Genomic DNA, 14,280 nt, shown 5'->3' on the forward strand with positions numbered 1-14,280 from the left:
AATGAGGCAGGACGCGTAGCCTTTAATGGTATTATTTGGGCGTTAATAATGCTAATTCACTAGTCTCATGAACGTGCACTCATTTACGGACATCATGTTTTCTTTTAATTTTCTTTTTTTTATTATTTTTATGAACATAGAACAGGTGAGGACAGAGACATTAGAGTATAATCAATAATAATCATCAACATTTAAAAAAAAATAGTGAATAAAAAGAGAGGCACAGGTACAGTTCAAAATGCACAAAAGTAAAGAAAGAAAAATTCTTGTAAAAGAGTATAGATGGCTATTACTATCCATTTTCCCAAGTATTTATCCCCCTTCTCCTTTTGAAGTCGAAGAGTGAAAGTAATTTTGCATTCATCATGTTTACGTAGGTCATTTACACAGTTTTCTGAAGTTAGGAGCGTTTGCTAAATTTGACGTGGCACACTCGTACGAGCCCGCGGTACGAAAAAAAGTAAGAGAACTTTAAGACAATAATAGGAAAATGTTCTTGCATGAGGTCCAGTGATTCTACAGCAGCATTTCTGCCACTGCGCAGCCTGGCACAGCTCTCTTCATTACCTCCCTGTGTTGCCGCTGCACAGCCGACTGACCTTAACCTTTTTAGTAGGAGATGATGCATTCTCACCATGACCCGTAATGGAATGAGGGTCCTCTGCCATCAGCTTCAGGTCGCCATGCATATTTCTAGATTGGGTTTTTTGTCCACGGAGAGAGTTTCTGACCTTACAGTGATATTCTCCTGATTCAGACAGCGAACAGAGCGATCAGCCAAGGCTGAATAATAACAAAAAATCCTTGACAGATATTGACACAGGTTTTAATTCAATTTGTTGTAGCATTCTTATATTCACATTGTATTTCTAATGTGGTAACACAATTTTGTAATGTAATGCAATCACTGAAAACCAATGTTGCTGAATTACTGCGATAGATAATCAGATTAAAGTAATGCGCTTCCTCCAACACCGTTTTGTTTACAGAGTAACTTTTAATAATGAGCACTAAGTATCTGCAAATATTTCCCTGCCTCAGTCTGTTGTCTACAATGTCACAAAGACACAGCAGGGGCGAGAGTCAGAGAGCTAAAGAGGCGAAGATAACAGCCACCCGATGTCGTACTGCACTTTTTCCCCAATCACACACACACACAAAGACACACTCTTTTGTTTTCAGCCTCGTGTAAGGGATGGACAGGGCCCCTCCAGAGTTGTATAGTTGCTGACTATGGTATTGTGTTTCTGGGACCCCTGAGGGAAATGTGTATTCCTCGAGATTGGTGTGTGTGTATGTATTGTAGGGGGGAGGGCTGGTAGCGGGGTCAGTTGTCAAGCGATTGTGAGTCCGTGAAAGGCCATGTCCATCATCTTGACTGACAACCACACACGTTATTGTTTCTCACATGCACACACACACACACACACACACACACACACACTCACAGGGCAGTATTTATGTGGAACGAAGGCATTTTGACATTTTTAACCACACAGCCCTTCAGTTGAGTGTGTGTATGTGTGTGTGTTTCCTCTCCGCAGATACTCACAAAGTAAAAAACACATCGATCTTTGATGGTGATCTGTGGCCAGACCTGTGTGAGTGTGTGCGCCAGTGTGTGTGTGTGCACGTTGGTGTGTGTATTTGTCATGTGTTTGACATGTTGACAGGTCCGCTCCACCCCTTACTTCTCCCAGCTGCCATCTGATGAGGTTGAGTGATTTTCAATGGGTTTTCAGGAGACGTCGGATTGTGGATGTGCGCTGGGAAACGGAGGCGCTGGGAGAGCTGATAAGACTTTTAAAAAATGACAAAAGTGAAAATATTTGGAGGGCACGGAGAGGGGGAATGCGCGGGGTGGGGTGCGGAGGGTATATATCTTTCCAATTGTGGCCCTTTCTCCCTCGAAATGCTGCCATTTGTCAGCGAAACGGCAGGGAAGCCGAAACAAAGACACACAACAGGAGAGATGGCTCGATACAAAGCTGGCGGGGCTTCATAGGGGACCGCGGTACTCTTTCTCTGGGCACTGCGAAGAGTGTATGTGGATGATTTGAAGAAATTTGAGGCAAAGGAAGTGGACTACAGGGAAGGCATGAAAGGGTAAAAGAGGTGAAGGGCAGGGAGAAGGATGGAGGGAGGAGTTGCGGGTGGAAAAGAGAGGGAGGAGAGGGCAGATGAAGGGTCAGATTTATTTCCTGTACGCTGTGGATCTTGATGATGGTCCTCTCCTGGGTCACTCCGGTTTCTGGCTATGCGGACTTCCTCAAGGGAGAGGGCCAATAGGTCTCCACGCAAGCACATTCTTTTTCCTCGTGTATGTGTGTGCACGCCTGCATGCGCGAGCGGTCAGGGAGTTGGTCACCATCTGCTTTAAGGTCTCCAGCTCTATTTCACATCAGAGCGAGGTGGGACTAAAAACCCAGATTCAATTTAATTTACTCTACTTTGAAGTTTGAATCACAGTAACTTTTTAAAATTTTTCTGGCATTCAGCCAGTGCAGCAGCAGCGGCGGCTCAGCGGTTAGCACTGTCACCTCGCGGCGAGAAGGACCTGCGTCTGTTGGGAATTTGCATGGATTTCCTTCCCCCCGTTCGAAAGACATTCAAGTCAGGTCGATTGGAGAGCCGGTATTTCCCTGAGGTGTGACTGTGAGTGCGACTGAGTCCCAGTGTGTGCGGGCTGATCCCTCACAGACTTGTTTACATTGCCTGGAGTGCTCAGTATGTTTACGGGAGCTCATAAGCTTGGGAGCACTGGTTTAAGAGAACTTAAAAGGACATATTATAAGAAAGTCTCCAACTGCTCGAAGCAATAAATGTCATCAAGAAAGTAATAGGCTGCATTAATGACTACATTAATGTCAAATTATAACAAATGCGTGTTAACTTGCGTGTTCCTTACTTTATATTCCTACCCTTGATTTACCACCTCTGACATTTTTGTTGCAAGCTAATTTCAATAATGTATGTGTGTTTTACTTTGCTGAACAAGAAGAAATGTCTAAAACAGTCTACATATTCATGTGGGAAGAAGTCGGCATTAAAGCCCACAGACACACTAGTTTCTGGCAAAAGCCGTCCTCCAGTGAACAAAGTCATGTATGTAGTATAATCATTTCTACTATTTCCGTTTTATTACCTTATCATGTGTTTGTCAGTGTTTCTCCCTGCCATCCCATAAATAGGTACGGTGACTTGAAATAATTGGGGTTAAACTGAGGTTTGGTGTCTTTGTGTTTTGCGGATCCGACCTATGACCCTCCAGTCACACTGCTGAGGGGCCCTGAAAGGCCCACGATCACTGCGTGTCAGTTGGTTTGTGGTCATTTGAATGACTAAATTAAAATAACAACTGACCGGATAAATGCATTTAGCTGCGTTACCTAACGCTGTGTTTCCCAAACTTCTTTTGTCGGGACCCAATTTCTAAGAATGACAAACCGTCGTGACCCAATTCACGATATGCCTTCGTGAGAAGAGCGAATTCATGCGTAAATAAACGTACCATTTTTACTGCCATTTCCGCATCATCTTATATTATCTTGAATAGGTAAACCAGCCATTATGAAAAGATACAAGTTTGATAAATCACAACTTATAAATAAGACCAAATAAATGCATTTAGGTGGAGTTAACAGGCTACAATTATCAGAACAACACGAACATTCAGGCTCCCTCATGTGGCTCAAAGGTGTACTGCAGATATAAATGTTAAATAAAAGACTATTGAAAAAATGTATTTGGCGACCGAGACCCCCTGTGGATCCTGACCCAGTGTTTGGGAATGACTGATCTACACTGTATCTGTGTGATTACTTAATTATATATTGTCAGTGTTTCTCCTTGTCATCCCATAGATGGGTACGGTGACTTAAAGTATCTCGGATTAAATTGGTGTGGTGTCTTTCTGTTGTGGGGATCCAACCTATGACCCTCCAATCACACGCCCTTTAGGCCCTGAAAGGCACCGGGTTCACTGAGTGTCGGTTGGTTTGTGGTCATTTGAGTAATTTTAAATTAGTCTGCGAACAGCTGCCACTAAATTGAAATATCAACTGAATGGATAAAGGCATTTAGCTGGGTTACCTAAAGGATAAGGCTGGTGTTATTCCATATTCTCTTATTGAAAACAAATCCCATGAACATACCAATATTATAGTCCATCAATACTGTCTCTATAAACTCCCAGTCCAGCCACCACCTGATAATAAGCCTCTGAGACAGAACACCATTTAAAAAGAAAACCTTTATTAAATCTCCTCAATGACTTTATGAGTACAATCAACAGCACAAATCGCTTCATCTCTCAACTAATCCCCTCTTTCAATCTCTCTGCTTTTTTTACAGCGTCTCCTCACCCAAACCATGTGGGGCGAGCATGTCTAAAGCTGAAGGTGTATGTCAGACCTCCAGGTAAGTCACGCTCTAACTACACACTCGCACACACACACATTGTCGCACAAACACACACGCAAAGGTCCAGATTGGCTATCAAAGTAAAATTAGGGGGGAATAAGAGGTCTGATAGAATGCCCCGGCAACACTCTCTGCTCTGATTCACACACCAGCCAGGCAACACTTTAACACCTTTACACACTGAAACACACACACACACACACTGACGCAGTCACACATGCAAACACACACAAGTGTGCACGGGCGCATACGCGCGGGCACAAAGTGGCATACGCACTTCACATCAGATCACATCACATCACACTGGGTGTGAGGGAGACCTTCTGTCCTTGTAGAAAGAGGACAGAGCGGGCTGAAAGTGCTCTCTAAAAACGTTACCAACATCACTCCATTGGCTGGATTCGCTCATAAGAAACAAGAGAGCGATCTAATAATAAACCCATCGCATACTGTAGGAGTCTAATCTAATAATAGACACTTCATATTTCTTAATAAAATTCTCCTTATGCATCAGGGCCTCGTGGTAAAAGATGAAGCTCGACTTGCCCGCCAAACAGCGTGCAGCCTGATGCTCTTTTGAAAACAGCTCCCTCGTAGATTGGCGTAGACGGGACACAAGTGCGCCATGTTGGCCTGTGATAGTGGCGTTTAAAAATAACTCGACAGAAGACACGGGGAGCAGATTGCGGCAGGCATTATGCCACACTTGCGTTATCTTGAAAATCTACCTGTGCGTCTTTTCAAAGGCGGATTCTACCTCGTGAGTTTTCAAACCTAAGCCCGACTAAAGAATCAAACCTGGGTAGTAACACGACTCCCTTGATAATGACACGGCTTTGAAGATCTTCGTAAAAAGGATGAGAGTCGGCCTTCGCAGCTTTTCCAGACTCAGATCATTCCAGCTACTGCTAAGGGGGAAGGAAATTCTCTCCTCCTCCATAATTACTGAAACAACATACGCTCTTTTATTCTGTCATTGCTCCTCTTTGAGATTCTGCTTTTTTGTGCTCTTAGAGTAATCTGTCTGACATTGCAACTAAAAATCTCATCTGTGAAATATTGTCACGAGAGTGAGCTGTGAGCGGTTGCACATGTGTGTAAGTGGAAGTGTGTCTTTCTGTGTTTGTGTGTCAGCTGCTCCAGATTCAGAGTCTCTGTGATTAAACTGTAATTAGGTTGGTTAAACCCCCTGCAGAGCTCAGTTGCTGTCGTCTTCTCCTCCTCCTCTCTCTCTCTCCTCTCCTCATCCCTCTCTGCCGTCTTCTCTCTGCCTTTTTCCTTCGCCTTTTGAATTGTGAGTTTTGTGGTTTGTCGCTCACTTTCCACATTTTGTTCCCCCCTCGTAACAGTTCCACTTGTCTACCCTTTGTCTTGCTATAAACCCACTCCCTCCTTTGTTTTAAATCATCTTGTCTTTTGTCTGTGTCCCCCTCTCAGTTCAGATATTTTGTCGTTTCTCTCTTCTTTCCGTTTCAGATGGGTCGGGATATGATTCTCCGGAGCCCTTCCTGACTGATGGAGGTCCGTGCTGGAGGCCAGGGTCCGCGGCCCTGTTAGCTGCTCTGGCCTCACCGCTCCTGGGACTCTTCTCCTGGCTGTGACCCCTCTCCCCCTCCTCCTGGAGCTCCCACCCAGGGTCGCTGGGCTGGGCTGGCTGTCCCTCTAAATCCACCACCCCTCAGGGAAGCCCTCTGTCTCCGTCCCCCGTCCCCCCCCCCCATCCCCTTCCTCTCCCACCTCCACCTCTATACGACCACCAACCACCCCCACTGCCAGCCCCCTCCATGGCCCAGCCACGGACACCGCTCCCAGGCCCTGGCTGAGAGGGTCGGGTCTCGAGCTGTCTGGGAAGCTGCGCTTCATCTCTGATCCCCTGAATTCAGGGTGGAACAGCAGCTCTCAGCTGAAAAACACAAGGGAAATGTCTCTGCACTCATATCAGGGGGTCCTTTTGATTTTGTCTATTGACTCTTGGCCACTGATGGGGTAGATGTAGCCGCGGCTATGATTAAACTTGTCGTTCCAGTGCCATTCCTATCATCCAATCACGGCAGGATGCATTAAGCGATAGGCCTGGATGCACAAAAATTGGATTTTTCTCACATTGCTATCCCATCGTCAGACGAAGAATTGGAAGTGGCCAAGCTTGCATTGTAATTGGAATTCTATACTACCTGGACCAGCTCCAACTGCAGCGAGAAAAAAAAGAGCAACCGTATAAGAGACGGAGAGGAGGAAAGTGACCCGGGCCGGTGCAGAAAAAGAAAGGGAAAACAATGCGGGCACAGATTTAAATACATGCGGCCATGTGGGAGATGTAATGTTATATGTGTTGATATTTTCAGAGCCAGTGTAGATTCACAGCAATGTGATATAAAAAAAAAATCATTTTTTTTATGAGAAGCTAAGATATCACATTATAATGACAAGTGTAATCATAGCCTGTTTGAGTGGGAGGGTGTGTAGGGGGGTGTGCTGGGTGGGTGTATATTTTCAGGTGGGATGTGTTCTGTCTTATTCATGTTTCTAAACAAAGCATTTATCACAGCCTGGCCAGCACAGGCGTCTTCAGCACTGTCTAATGTCGATAGGGTCGGGTGACTTTTGGAACCATGACTTTCTCATGTATGAATGTACCACTGGTTACCCACCTCTTTGTCTCTCTGTATTATTATGACTGTGGTCACTTACAGTACCTTCTCTTGGACTGGCAGGATGAACGGGGTCGGGGTTGGATTTTGGAGGGATGGCGGGGCGGGGTAGGGCAGGAGGAGTTTGAGGATGGAACAGGTGACAAAAAGGAGGCGACACTCAAGTTGCATGACCACTGTGAAACCTTCAGATCAATCTCGTTTGTAATGATGATATATTTTTTCATGGGGGATAAATCAGAAACACCCTGCTACCGCTCTCTTGCTCTCCCTGAGACTTTTTTTTCAGACATCAAACGGAAAAAATTCAGTCTCTCTCCTCTCGCACGGTTTCTCCTGTCTGGCTTTCGGTCGTTGATGGATTAGCTCGGGCCTGGTGAGATAAATGGACCCACAGGGTGAAACTGACTGGAAATCAGCCCCTCAGAGCCCAGGCCAGATCACAATGGACGCAAATACTGACTGAAGCTGGTCCCGGGTCTGAGGGTTAAACCAATAAAGGGGAAGCGCATAGACTTGTGGCAAATGAGGCGAGGTGTGTGTGTGTGGTAGCATCACAAAAAACACACATGCGCATGCACACACATATACATGCACACACGCACACGGTCTTTGATAACGGGACGGTTCCTCTGAGATTTTGGGAGCATTTGTGGACTATAAAAGGAACAGCACAAAGAGAGAGAGGGAACGCCGAGAAAGTTTGTGTGTATCATGGGACTTCTTTAATGTTGGGAAGTGAACATAATGAGTAAGCACTGTGAACACACGCATACATACACACATGACGGCCAGTGTACAGATACACACAGACATATGTAGAAAAAAGCACATGCAGATCTAGACATTTACAACGACATGGCATGCACATACACACATGTACAAAGACACACACACACACACACACACACAGGAAAACACAAACAAGGGGAAGCACTTCCTTCCCCGTTTCATCTTATTTTTGTAGCATTTAAAATCACTGTTAATTACTCCTGTGTGGGATGCAGTGATGGGGTATAGCCTGTGGAAGATTAAAAAAAATGTGTTTTCTCTTCTTCTATTCCACTGATGCTGTCCTTCTATCGTTCTTCTTCTCTGGTTTGTGATCCATGGTTGGTAGTGGTAGGATGCCTCCAGGTCTGAGCGTCATGTATGAGTTTGTCTCCTTTTCTGTTTGTGGTGTTTTTATTTTTGTTTTGTGGGAGCTGACCTCAGTCATTTAAGTCAGTCAGTCAAAAGTAAACACAGAAGTCAGAGCAAGGAGAGAAACACACAAATAAAGATTGTCTTTTTGTCTACTCGAAAAATAAGCCAAGTGAATTTATTCAGTGGAAATGTGAATTAATTTTCATGTGATGTTTTTTTTTCTCCACCCCCCCAAAGGGCAGATGATTGTATTCGTGTATTAGGCTGCACCTGGGTCTTTATTTTGCTCAGTCTATCTTCCTCTGACGTCAAAGTCTTGGGACGGTGAGCATTGAGCTCTGCCAGTCAAAGCATGAAATTATTCAGATGAAATCACCCTCTCCAATCTTCAGCTGTTTCTCCCTCAGCGATGTGACAGCTAATCTGAACTGCTGACAACGTGGAGACTGAATAGCTTGATAGCCTTTCCTCTCTTGTTTCCATCAGATTTCCAGCAGGGTGGCCTTCCGGTGATGGAAAGTAACCAAGTGTATTTACTGAGTACTGTAAGTACTGTACTCATGTACAATCTGGATGCACATGTACTTTACATGAGTATTTCCATGGTCTGCTACTTTAAACCTCTGCTCCACTGCATTTCTGAGGGAAATAATGTATTTCTTACTCCACTAAATTTACTTTATAGTCGGGCTGTCAATCGATTAAAATATTTAATCACGATTAATCGCATGATTGTCCGTAGTTAATCGCAATTAATCGCTCATTTTTTATCTGTTCATAATGTACCTTAAAGGGAGATTTGTCATGTATTTAATTGGAGTGGACAAATATGTTGCTTTATACAAATGTATGTATATATTTATCATTGGAAATCAATTAACAACACAAAACAATGACAAATATTGTCCAGAAACCCTCACAGGTACTGCATTTAGCATAAAGAAATATGCTCAAATCATAACATGGCAAACTCAAGCCCAACAGGCAACAACAGCTGTCAGTGTGTCAGTGTGCTGACTTGACTATGACTTGCCCCAAACTGCATGTGATTATCATAAAGTGGGCATGTCTGTAAAAGGGAGACTCGTGGGTACCCATAGAACCCATTTACATTCAAGTCAAGGGACCCATTTGAAAATGGCCATGCCAGTTTTGCCTAGCCAAAATTTAGGACAAGTTTGGAGCATTATTTAACCTCCTTGTCTACAAGCTAGTATGACAGGGTTGGTAACAATGGATTTCTCGGGTTTTCCTAGTTTCATATGATGCCAGTACCTTCATTCTAGCTTTAAAACCTGCTTGAGCCCGCTACAACCTGAAAATCGCAAGTTGCGTTAATGCGTTAAAGAAATTAGTGGCGTTAAAACAAATTTGGCGTTAACACTGTTCTTGGTTAAAAATTGGGTCTAGTTGGGTCCCCTTCTCACGTTCAGATATTTTTATGTGCATTTTCAATTTGCGCATTAAAAAAGTAAATACATTTTATATATATATATATATATATATATATATATATACTTTTTTAATCATAATCTAAAAAAAAAGTTTTTATGCTTGGTTGAGGAGGAACAGTTGATGTATAGATAGTACGCCCTCTTCTTCTGCAACAGTTTAATGACACCCGACTGGAGAATTGGCGCCACCAGCTGTTTATCTTTATGCACCCAACTCCTAATATTAGCCCACCAGCAGTGGACGGAAATGCGCATTAATTTGTATTTTCTTGCAATATCTGGCGATATCTTGCAAATTTGATGAAAACTTCTCGCATGTTTTCATTTAAATAAATGTTTGAAGCACAAACAGGTAAAATTATCCAATATTTCATGAAAAAGAAGCAAGAAAAAATCATATTTTTTTGTAGCAGAACTTAGTTTTTTTTCGTCTTTCTTCCCTCAATAATCATCTCACGACTACTCAGATTTGTTTTGTGGGCCCGACCCCTAGTTTAGGAACCACTGGACTGTACATAAAGTGGTTAAAACTAGCTCCAGCTCAACCAGCTACAACAGTAAAATGCTATTTACACATTGTTGCATCAGTATTAACAACCTATTAAAGGGATATTTCTGGTGTTTTGAAGTGGGATTGTATGAAGTACTTATCCATAGTCAGTGTATTACTTACAGTAGATGACGGTCAGCACGCTCCCAGCTTGGAGAAACGGACAAGAGTGCTTAAACGGATATACATTTTTTTAGGTGAGCCTTTCTTTTAGGTGGCTAAAATAGCCCAGTCCACAGCACTGTGTTGCTTGGCTCCGATGTTGGTACTCCTCTGTTTCTCCAAGCTGGGGGCGTGCCGACTGTCCTCTACGATAAGTATTACCCCTACTATGGATAAGTACCTCATACAGCCCCACTTTAAAACACCCACACTATCCCTTTAATGTAATATATAATAATGGGCCACTCAAAGGCCATTTTCTAAAGAACAAGTACTTTTACTTTTCATACTTTTAAGTACATTTTGTTGATGATAGTTTTGTAGTTGTACTTATAAAAGAAGTGCTTTTACTTGTAATAGAGTATTTTCACATTGTGCCACAACTCATATGTCTATCAAAAGTCAGGTGTCCTTGAACGAGACCTGGAACCATTACATGCTGGCGATGCCTAAAGGCTAAATGTCTGAACAAATGAATATAAAAAGTTTCCTCTCAGCAGGTTTCCTCCAGATCCGGACATGAACAGACAGATAGACAATAGACGCGTCCCCCCATTGGGGCTCGTATGGGACAGCGCTAGTTTGAAACATTTATCAGTCCCGTTTTAAAAGCGTTATTTGAAACCACTGACTCGCCTCTTTTGGCAGCGTGGTGCAAAAAGAATATCAGAAACGTTGTTTTTAGGGAAAACTGAGGTAAATGAATAATAGATGAGCCTCGGCCTGCCATGTTTGGCCCTCCTGTGCGAGGCGGGCTAATGGCTATCGATGTCTCTGGTTTCCATCAAATTGCTTCATATGAGAGCTCAATCCAAACGGAGGAAAAAAAGAGTAGATTCCAGCGTTAAAGGAGACGAGGGAATTAAATTATCTCTGAATATTGAAAGGCACGCTTGGTCAGCCAATTCTTTGTCCTGACAAGTATCAGGTACCGGCGGAATTAGCCTGACGTAAAATTAAGCCCGATCAAGCAAACCTTCCCATGTCTCAATCCTTGTGAGAGGAAAGATGGATGTGTGATACGACTGGAACAGAGCCAGAAGTGAACAGATGTGCTCCTTGAAATCATGGGAACCTGCTGATCTGGGGCTATGTCACCGACACACATGCACATACACTATTATATCCCCCCGTCTAGATCCTATTAATCACTTGATTATTTCAGCTGTTTTCATTGGTTGGCGTGCATAATTGGCGAGAATAAAATTTGGCCTATATGATATTGGTTTTGGCAACGACCGAAAAGGAAAGCCAGGAAATACAGATGGCGACCCCTTCGCCATTCTTTTCCTCTCTCTTCATCTCTTCTTCTGTTGATTTCTCGCTCTCACAGACACATTATTAGGCTACAGGCTAATCTATTCTCTCTCCCCTGTACTAACTGGCATGATTTAGGAATTATGGAATTAGGGCAGCGCTCCCATCTCTATTAATGAGGAACGGCATGATGAAAGAGCTTGATCCTGAACGTGCCATCTGTAGTCACTATTACACATTCACTTAATCTATCTCTCCTACTTTCTATTCTTTCTATTCTTTCTCTTCCCTCCTTCCTTCGTTCCCCTCTCTCTCTCTCTCTCTCTCTCTCTCTCTGTCTCACACACTCACATTATACCTTAGTTGCAATTACAGCGGAAATACTAATTCTCAGCTCTTCAAGCACTGTTGGATGTGGCGTGAAATGGTGAAATCGCACAAGCAGGAAAGTTAACTATGGACCACACAGCCATGCATAGGCACACACTCGCAAGGAGTCCAGATGGACCGTGTGTTATTGCTGAATAATGCATGCTATGTAGACTCTATAAAAGATACATGGGCAAGAGAGAGAGCTGGGCACCAGTTCGTTGAGGGCAGCATCCCTTGTGCAAATTTGTTGCAGAAATGTTCAGTGTATAGGTATTCAGCTTGTAGGTGACCCAACAAGGAAAAATATTTAGCTGCAGTTAGAGAGAGAGAGAGGAGGAAAACACACTTGCCTTTTTAGACACTGTCAGTTGATATGTTAGCTGGCACCCTGCCCAGTGTCTTTGCAGTCACCTTGAACAGGCTTTTGTGGTTTAAACCATGAAACTTGGGGAATTACACAGCAGATTCAATGCTAGAGGCTCAGATTTCAGAGCATCTCTCAGAAACACTATGAAAGATATCCAGCAGTCTGACTTCATGTAAAATACTGAGGAGGGGGTGGGGGGGTGGATGAGGAGGTGGGGAGGTCTGGGTGAAGGGTAAATGCTGCACTCATGTGGGGAAAATGAGCACTTTTTCTCTGGAGTCATATGACAGGACATGCGCACCATCATGTGATGCGTTCAAGTGCTCAAAAGAAAGCTCCTTCCTCTGAGAACTACAGTTTGGAATACAACTACTCAAACAAAAATCGACCATATAATAGTAAAAAATAAAGTTGGTATAATGTGCTACTACTGCAGGAGAATTAAGGAAAGGCACAATGAAATGTTTTCCTAACTAATCTAGTAGCCAAAACTCATGAATTTTATTAAAAAGACAAAAAACAACTTGTCCAACAGCTTTGAAACTTTTTTAACTGTAGTTTACAATAATATTTGTAGATTTGTTCTGAGGTGACATTTTCATTGGTTGCTCTTTGTTTTCAACTATCCTTTATACTTAAAACAGCTTTTAGTCCCATTCAGATCATTATATTCACTTAGACATATTCAACAACCTTTTTTTATCGTGCCTAGAAGTTGGGAGACGTGCTTTTAAGTTTAAATTGCCCAATTTATCAGATTTGATTACTTCTTTCCATGACTTTAAGACTTTTTTTGCTGGTTTATCTTGTTTTTGATTGTATTTGCCTTTGTTTTCAGTTTACGAATATAATTATTTTATTATTATGTTCATCATTATTTGTGGTTTGGGATGGGATGGAGGGAGAGCCTTTATGTGTATGTCCTTGTTGATGTTACTATGTTGATTGTTTTGTTGTTGAATTTATATTTTTGTTTAATTTATTATCATCATTATTATTATTTATGTGTTTAAATATTTGTTAACTTCCATGTTTTGTGCCCCTTGAAAACGAGATGGTGCATCTCAAGGGGTTTGAAATTTATAAAAATAAAAAAAAAAAAAAAAAAAAAATATATATATATACTGTATATATATATATATATACATTACCATGCACATTTTCTTACCAAGCAGTATAGTCACATTTATATTCTGCTTCACGGCTCCCACTACATCTGCAGGGATGGAAAGTAGGGTATTTTATTACTACTTTTGAGTGTACTTCCGAGTTTATTAAACTAGTTTATGTTAAAGGTCCCATATTGTAAAAAGTGAAATGTTCATGTCTTTTATATCATAAAGCAGGTTCAACTGCTATATAAACACTGTGAAAGTATCAAAACGCTCAATATACAGAGAAACACACACAGCCAGTATTCAGAAACTGTGAATTTGAAACAAGCCGTTAGGATTTCTGTCCATTTGTGATGTCACAAATATACAATATCTAGACCATTTCACAGTTTTAAACATAAACATTCTAAATGTGTCCCAGTTTATTTCCTGCTGCAGTGTATGTTAATGACATCAGCTGACAGGAAGTAAACATGGACCCAAACTGTTGCCTAGTAATGCAGTTCCATTGCAATTCTGTTGAAATGCCCTAAAACAGAGCATTTCAGACAGAAGGTAAAAACACAGGTATGTTCAGGCAGACAGTATGAGGAAAATAAAGTTGTTTTTTTAACATTACAGCATGTAAATATGTTCTAGTAGAAACACAAAATACAAGTATGAACCTGAAAATGAGCATGATGAGGAGCACCTCCAGCCTTCAGCCACAGACTCATCCCCCCTCGGCACAAAACAAAGCGCCTGGGTCAATCCTTCATGCTGGTAGCCATCAGGCTCCACAACC

The 14,280-nt window shown here is 42.4% G+C and overlaps 1 protein-coding gene across 1 annotated transcript in view; it reads left to right on the forward strand.

Annotated features, from left to right (window-relative positions):
* LOC141782976 (ephrin-A2-like) overlaps window positions 1-8,133 on the forward strand; it is a 94,804-nt gene extending 86,671 nt beyond the window's left edge. Inside the window, exons 3-4 of the mRNA XM_074659835.1 lie at window positions 4,354-4,419; window positions 5,899-8,133. Of these exons, the coding sequence (XP_074515936.1) occupies window positions 4,354-4,419; window positions 5,899-6,023 (191 nt within the window). The 3' untranslated portion in view covers window positions 6,024-8,133. The remainder of the gene's footprint in view (window positions 1-4,353; window positions 4,420-5,898) is intronic.
* Window positions 8,134-14,280: the final 6,147 nt, after the last annotated feature.

Source organism: Sebastes fasciatus, chromosome 15 (assembly GCF_043250625.1).
Source record: "Sebastes fasciatus isolate fSebFas1 chromosome 15, fSebFas1.pri, whole genome shotgun sequence".
NCBI lineage: Eukaryota > Metazoa > Chordata > Actinopteri > Perciformes > Sebastidae > Sebastes > Sebastes fasciatus.